Genomic DNA, 8,263 nt, shown 5'->3' with positions numbered 1-8,263 from the left:
ATACAGAACTACCACATTTTGCTATAAGTTTGATTGCATCATATAATAATTGCTGTTAATAGTGTTCATCGTCTGTTTGATTACGTCTTAATTAATTGATTTTTCTGTACATTTCTGCCATATGTACATTAACTGACAGTCACCACTGATAAGCTAGCTACCACTAAATATTGTAGAAACTTAATTTGCTGTAAAGTTGCTTTGCAACGATTTGTATCGTGAAAAGCGCAATACAAATAAACTTGAATTGAATTGAATAACACTTTAACAAAGACACTTTAACAAAATCTCTATGGAAAAATACTGAAAAAGTTGGCGGGTACTAATGCACTCCACAATACAAATTGTTTCTTGAGTATCAAATCAGCATATTAGAATGATTTCTGAAGGATCATGTCACACTGAATACTAGAGTAATGACTGCTTAAAATTCAGCTTTGCCATCACAGCAATAAATTACATTTTTAAATGTATTATAATAGAAAACAGTTATTTTAAACTGTAACAATATTTTACAATTGCACTGTTTTTACTTAATTTTTTTTAATCAAATAAATATCAATAAGACTCTTATTTCAAAAGAAAAAACCTTACTGATCGCAATCTTATGAATTATAGTCTAGGTGAATTGGTATACAGCAGTCTTTAATGCCACAATAGAGACCTCTAGTGGTACAAACAAAAGTGCTATTTTTTTCTTTTAAAGCCCTGCTATGTAAAATAACATTGCTGTTAGTTTCATGGTTGATTACACTTCAATAACATACAACTGTAGTAAGCGCCAGATAATAAACTGAGCTGAAACTGCCATCAGGGCTGTTCTCAAGCATGAAAGCAGGTTTACTGAATAGAGCATTATCCAGATCTCTACACAAATTTTCCACAAAGCCATGAAAACCACAGGGCAAGAGGACCAAGCTTCTGGGCAGCCGTAGGTGTTGACTTTGTGTGTGCACAGAATTGCGTTTAGAGCTGGATTTACAAAGCTTAAAAAGAACATCAACTGCTCTTTATAAAGGGGATAAAGCTCAGGCCCATGTGCTTATTAAACCTGACCCTGTGGTAGAGACAACGGTTAGCATGAAACAGGAGGGTCAGGCACTATTCTTGTGTTTATTTGAAATACCTGTGAGAGACGTTAGTCCCATACATCCAGCTGCCATCACCACCCCGAGCACAGCAGCAGCGTCCTCCAACAGGACCACGTTAGTGCTGGGGTCTCGACTTTGCATCACTGTCATACACAAACAAACAAGGATTATCAAACTGATCATCTCCAAACTGTGTCAAAACCATAATCACAATCAAATAACAGACAAGGCTAATAGAAGAGTTAAAGCTGCAGTCCGTAACGTTTTTGTGTTCAAAATGTACAAAATGTATATAATAATCGAGTACACCATGAATCCATGTTTTTGGCTTGTCCTGAATCACTACGGTACACCTATAATACGTGTTTATATGCGGATTATTTTAGACTGGTTCGGGTAGGTACCGCTGCGGAGTAGCCCAATACCTGCGTGATTCGTCCTAGACATAAACAGAGAGAAGTAGCTCCGGCTACAATGTTCTTCCGCAAGACGCACGCAGTGTTTATTAACCGCTAGAGCGCCAAAAGTTACGGACTGCAGCTTTAACCGAAGGTACATACCGTACTCATAAAAGGACAAGCCTTGTTCACGTGCACTCTTCTTGATCTCGTTAATGGCCACCAATAGTGTAGCTTTATGGGGAATCAGCAGACAGATGATATTTAAATAGTGATACTGTCAGACCTTTCTGAATGTTAATGAAACTATGGAAGAGGAAACCACATCTCACCTCCTTCAGATACCAGAGATCCTGCTAAAATACAATAAGCCTGCAAAAGACAATAATAAAAAAAACAGCTATATTCACTATTGTTCAAACGTTGAGGTCAGTAAGATTTTTTAAAATCCACTTTTATTCAGGACAGATTAAAATGATCAAAAGTGACACTAAAGGCATTTATAATACAACAAAGATTTCTATTTCAAATAAGGCTGCGTTTACACTTGGCATTAACACGCGATCACCGTGATCCCATCAGTCAATCAGAACACGGCGCGTTTACACTTGGCAACATCAACTGACTTTTCTATTTGGATAACCGATCGGATCTGTCTTTCACGCGCAATATTTAAATAAGTTTGCAGAGAATGGCCCGGTGCAAAGACAACCTGAAGTGGTGGGCTTTCTTTTGAAAAGCATTTTCAGTCGCGGGACATTTTACAAATCAAAGATAAGTGTAGGAGTCTCACTAATCACGGTGATCGCATGTTAATGCCAAGTGTAAACGCAGCCTACCTCTGGCCCAGGACACGCTGATCGGATAACATTACGATCAGAAGCCTGTGTGGACAACTTCTGGATACAGGTCGCATGTTAATGCCAAGTGTAAACGCAGCCTAAATGCTGCTATTTTTAAATTCCTATTTATCAAAGAATCCTAAAAAAATGTAACACATTTTCCACAAAAATATTAACCAGAACAGCTGTTTTCAACAATGATAATAAGGTGTTTAGTAAGCAACAAAACAGCATATTAAAATGACTTGTGAAGGATCATGTGTCACTGAAGACTGGAGTAAAGGTTGCTGAAAATTCAACTTTGCAATCACAGGATTAAATTACATATTAAAATACATTCAAATAGAAACAGTAGTATAAAATTGTAATGTTTCACAATATTAAGATTTTTTTTACTGTATCTTTGATTAAATAAATGCAGCCTTAAAAATCTTACAAACACCAAACTTTCGAAAGGTAATGTCACATCGCAGACTTCATATAATTTTGTACATCTTCAAGTTGTAACCCAAAGCTACTAACCCAGAGCAGTGATTCTATTGGCTGAGGGTGCAGGAGTCCCATAATGCCGTGATACCAGGACAAGCCAGCACCCATCATGAAGATGCCGACTCCGCTGATGAGAGAGGCGATGTAACGCATGTTGGAGAAGCCATACCTGTAATAACAGAGAACAGTTGGCTTAGACATGACCACATGACCAGAGGACAACATCAGTCTGTATGAGCTGTACGTACGGATGGACGGCATCTGGGTTCCGGACAGACTGGCTGATGCCTATTACAAGAAGAGCCTGTCGAAGAGAAAGTATAAGAGATGAATTGAAAAAATGAACAAGTATATACGTCTATGTAATTTATTTTTAAATCATACACCATCTGTTGTAGGTATATCCTGGAGGTCAAAGGTGGTAATACAGACATGAATGGCAAATTACCTGATTGCAGGTATCAGCCAGTGAGTGGATGGCTTCAGAAAACATACTGGCAGATCCTGTATAAACCCACGCCAACAGCTTGAAGAAAAAATTCAGTCCATTTCTGCAGTAAAAAAAAAAAATGAAATTAGACATTTATATCTCCACTTGATACACAAATACACTGATGTTCAAAACAGTAATACTTTTATTTAGCAATGTTGCATGAAATTGATCAAAAGTGACAGTAAAAAATCTTGTATTTCAAATACAAAGAAACCTGAAAAAAGTGTATCATAGTAAATATTAAGAAAATGTTAAGCAGCACAACTGTTTTCAGTATTGATAATAAGAGATATTTCTTAAGCAGAAAACCAGCATATTAGTATGATTTCTGAAGGAACATGTGACACTTAAGACTGAAGTAACGGATGCTAAAAATTCAGCTTTGCCATCATAGGAGTAAATTACATGTTAAAATATATTACAATAGAAAACAGTTATTTTAAGTTGTAATAGTATTTCACAATATTATTCACAATTATTTCACTGTTTTTTATCAAATGAATGCTGCCTTGTTAAGCATAAGTACGGTGGCCGAGAAGTGCAAAGCAGATCACAATTCTGAAAACAAAATAACAAATTACAAATGCAAATGCAAGTCTAAAAAACAAAATAACAATTCAGAAAGCACAACAACAATTCAGAAAACACAACGACAAATCCGAAAACAAATTAACAAGTCAGAAAACACAACGACAAATCAGACAAACCGGAAGAGGTAGGTATAGTTTGAGACAGCGCCATTGGTTTGGGATTACTCACCGCTGACTGGACGAGACATCTGTCAATCAACTTATACAGGAAGAACCAGCCGAAGAACAGCAGAGTCGTGGTAGAAAGTTCGGAGATGGTATTAAAGTAGCTCAGTTTAAATGTGTTGTATGAATTGCCCTTACTATGGAATAAAAAATACGGGGTGTATATTTACATTTAGTTAAAAGTGGCTGTAAAACATCAGCTCCAGTGGCGCAGATGGATAAGCTCGTGTCGCTGGCTTTTTGACGCGATCGACCCGGGTTCGATCCCGTCTTTTGCCGTGTTATTTTGTTTTTTAGACTTGCATTTGCGTTTGTAATTTGTTATTTTGTTTTCAGAATTGTGATCTGCTTTGCACTTCTCGGCCACCATACATAAGAGACTTCTTTGGAAAAAAAAATAGTACACAGAATGTTCACAGAAAAAAAAAAAACCTGTCTTAATGTAACTGATTCCTCAAGCAACACATAATTACATAATTTGGCTTGTTGTATAATGTACTAGACACAGATCTGGTTGTTTTAAGGCTAACAGTCAGTGTGGGTCATACCTCATGTGGAAGCACGTGTCTTTTAACTCAATATCCTTAATCTAATAGCTAGATAGCATGAGGTTGGTAAAACTTACATGCATATAGCCACCATCACTACTTTTCCCGGTCCTTGTAGAAATGTCGCTCTCTTCCTAGACCGAGGCTATAGGAGTCAAAAATGATCAAAAACACAGTTAGCTAAGAACGCATTGTACTCATCGATATGCTCTGCTTTGAGGTTAAATTAGGAGCAGCATGAAAATATGAATATGAAAAAATGTCAAGAAAGAGACAATGGAAGAAAGAGACAGAAGCTGAGGAATATCATGAATCATGAGGACTGGCTACACCCAGGCATTAGTAGTACCAAAACAGAAAAATCATAGTGACAGTCTTGAACTTGTTTTTACCTTTGTGTTCCCCCAGAAGTCTTTGTACTCCTTCAACAGCTTCTGATTTCTAAATATGTCTTATGGGTGAGAAAGAGAAAGACTAATGGTTATTTAGACAGTAGATGACATGAAAACATTAGAATGCAGATCATGCAGTAAATGAGGAGAAAATGACATACTTTCCTGGTACTCCCTTTCCACATCTTTCCTGAGATTCCTCTCTCTAGCAAGTGCCTCTTGACTTCCCCATACATCCAGCGCTCTAAATAAAGACACCGAAACAAGCTAATTGATCTCTCTACTCATAATTTCAGATCCTTGTACCTGATGCCAAATAGTACACTACAGTTTAAAAGGTTGGGGTCAGTAAGATTGTATACTGTTTATGCTCATCAAGGCTGCAATTATTTGATCAAAAATACAGCAAAATATTTCTTGCTTAATATTTGTGTGGAAAATGTCAGCATTTTTGTCCTTTAATTCTTAGTAATAACTGTAAATGTAAATGAAACTGTATCTTACTGACCCAAACTTTTGAATGGTAGTATATAAATATGGTAGTGTAACAGTTGTATATACTTTGCCTCCACATCTGATCGCAGGAAGACGGTGAAGGCTTCTGTGTCGTCATGGGGACTACGTCGACGGATTTTTCTAAGCTGCTCAAGGTCACTTTGAACACACAAAAATGCATAGATTCACATGTGAACAAGGTAGTTTACTGGGTTACAACAAAGTAAACTACAACGCTCCACTTCCTAAAGGTACCTGGGTTTGAGGCAGAACTCGTTCATAGCTCTAACTGCAGTAATGAAATTATTCTGGGTGTATTTGGTGCCATATTCCCTTTTTTTCAGGACAGCCCGTACTGAAAACACAAGAAACATGCAAGATAGTTAAAATACATAGAATTGTGATCATTCTGATTGGTCTGAAAGAAAAGTGTCTGTGTGTAAAACAAGGCTGCGCAACCTTTCACTTGAATGCTCTCTGCTTTCGTCAGACCTTGAGTTTTGGAACCTGAAATGCAAAAATAAATAAATAAATAAATAAATCAAATTGATTAAAACCCAATAACATTTAGAATAAATCATAATTACCACACATACATTATAAATATATAATATATAAGACACTATTTATTTATATTTACTCACAAAAACCTAAAAAACCCGAATTGTTTATAGAAATGAGCACACTTTGACGTAATTTAAAAGCCTGTGAACAAATACAAAATAATGCAGAATCATTACCAGCTGTTTTTGCAGAGGACTGTGCAGCTTGTTCTTTCTCAGTGGGCTTTGGCTCTACAGGACCCGCTGGAGATCCAGTTTTATCACTGCCTGATGTGGAACAGTACTGGACCTGTGTCCACATTAAAGACGTGACTCTGGAATCTGGAAAGCTAAACCAGAGTTTGTGCACCCCTCCTCCACTTTTCCAACCTATTGAGTATATCACATTTTGCATAATGGGAATGATTTCCGGATCTAGTCTAGAATTATTAAAACAGTCAACGTTGAATAACAAGATAAGAAACAGAATTAAATAAACATCCTCTCTCAGTCCTTATATTGACAAAACATGCAAATGACACTGTGTGATGCTCTTACCGAAACATGGCGTTGCTATTTTAGAGGGTCTCTGAGATAAAGTGGCTCGTTGTTGCAGGTAGACCCGGCAGAGGACTTGCCATGGTCTGTGGGCCAGGCAGGGGAACATCCTCTCTGTGGCAAGTCCAGGAGACACACAATGAATCCTGCTGGACATTAACATTACATTATGTTAGTAAATACAAATCTCTGGATGTATGTGATAATCTGACAACAATGAAGCATATATAGTAAAAAAGGGGAGTGTGGACTGGTCTACAAACATCAGATTAAGCCTATTAGAGCAACGTGATTGATCATATGACCATCCACATGAAATCTCTATGCACAAAACTGAACACATTACACAGGATTTTAATAGAACCTGTATAAATAAATGTTGCCCACAATCATAGTGACAGTTCTATCTATCTATCTATCCTCCCATCTTATCTATCTCACATCTTGAACACTACGTCAGCTAATTAGCTAAATGTGACAGTGAGTTCCAAGAGAACTTTTCCATAGTTACATAAAACCTTTCCAATTCAGTAAAAGTCAAAATTCGGAAACATTTAAAGCTAGTATAAACACTTGCATGATTTTTTTTAGATCAGCATAAGCTTAGAATTACCACTAAATGATATCAGTACCCGGCTAGATATCCCGTTAACGCGTCCCCGAGCCAAGCAGCAGATGTCTGAACGTCCGACTGCTTTAATTTCTATCAGATTAAGTGAAGACTGCCGCTCTAAGAACAACACAAACTGCTAACTGAACCTGACTGCAGCCGGTGCCTTTCAGTTAGCTTAGCATGACAGCTACATCTTAGCAAGTGCTGCCTACAGTTGCTGAGGTAATTATAGACATATTACACACAGAAGCTGAAATAATAGACACTCCGTTTGGTATTATTTACCTTTATATAGCTCAGTCCATTATTTACTAGTGGTGGGCGGCTAACTCAACACAGTCCATAACAAACGGTACTAACACCGAAAGCACTGAAGACGGAGAGCTCGCGAGATCGTGAGTCATTGAACGATAGAGCGTTAGTTTTGAATTGCGCCTGCAGTCTCGCAGGGAGGTCTGACAGTGGAGGAGCCTGTCACTGGAGCAGTGCTGTTAAGATATCTATAAAACGATATATCTTTAAAGATTCAAAATTGATCACGTTCTTCATTTGTTAAGTTTTAAACTAACATAATTATACAGCCTCTGATGGTTGGCCTAAATCATTCTTTAAAAATAGGAAATTAAAAAATGGTTTTGGAAATTCATGTCAGCCCAACTTATATTTTATAATAATAATTATTATTATTATAAAGCTTTTTAACACTCAAGTACAAGAACAAAACGGTTTTAAGATGAGAAACATATATATGCATAACATATATAATATATCGTTACAGCGATGGCGCTGCAGATGGCAGCCTCAGTGTTTGGCTCTCCAGTGTTTGTATTGTTTTTTTTAGTTTTTCCTGTTTTTTGTTTCTCAAACACGATCAGTTTTACCAGGGATGAGCTGCTGAACAGTCGGCAGAACACGCCACACAATCTTCTACCGGATTTCGTTTATTCGGACGTTTTGCTGAACGTTGTAGTCGGCGGAGCAGCTGCGCTGATCAAGCGCTTCAGGACGCGCAGACGGGGGAAGCGAGCCGGCGTGCTCGTGAAGCTC

General features: G+C 37.5%; 1 protein-coding gene across 1 annotated transcript in view; it reads right to left on the bottom strand.

Annotated features, from left to right (window-relative positions):
• Positions 1–8,263, bottom strand: part of LOC107680574 (zinc transporter 9-like) — a 22,365-nt gene that overhangs the window by 7,892 nt on the left and 6,210 nt on the right. Inside the window, exons 16-29 of the mRNA XM_016476510.1 lie at positions 6,604–6,749; positions 6,244–6,435; positions 5,963–6,010; positions 5,759–5,858; positions 5,570–5,662; positions 5,170–5,252; positions 5,009–5,067; positions 4,694–4,761; positions 3,269–3,371; positions 3,069–3,124; positions 2,854–2,989; positions 1,822–1,861; positions 1,652–1,723; positions 1,127–1,234 (exon numbers count right to left, since the gene is read on the bottom strand). Of these exons, the coding sequence (XP_016331996.1) occupies positions 1,127–1,234; positions 1,652–1,723; positions 1,822–1,861; positions 2,854–2,989; positions 3,069–3,124; positions 3,269–3,371; positions 4,694–4,761; positions 5,009–5,067; positions 5,170–5,252; positions 5,570–5,662; positions 5,759–5,858; positions 5,963–6,010; positions 6,244–6,435; positions 6,604–6,749 (1,304 nt within the window). The remainder of the gene's footprint in view (positions 1–1,126; positions 1,235–1,651; positions 1,724–1,821; positions 1,862–2,853; positions 2,990–3,068; positions 3,125–3,268; positions 3,372–4,693; positions 4,762–5,008; positions 5,068–5,169; positions 5,253–5,569; positions 5,663–5,758; positions 5,859–5,962; positions 6,011–6,243; positions 6,436–6,603; positions 6,750–8,263) is intronic.

This window comes from Sinocyclocheilus anshuiensis, unplaced genomic scaffold (genome assembly GCF_001515605.1).
Source record: "Sinocyclocheilus anshuiensis isolate Anshui unplaced genomic scaffold, SAMN03320099.WGS_v1.1 scaffold328, whole genome shotgun sequence".
In the NCBI taxonomy this organism is placed as follows: domain Eukaryota; kingdom Metazoa; phylum Chordata; class Actinopteri; order Cypriniformes; family Cyprinidae; genus Sinocyclocheilus; species Sinocyclocheilus anshuiensis.
The sequence above is the reverse complement of the archived record's forward strand: the minus strand, read 5'-3'. Positions and strand labels throughout refer to the sequence as shown.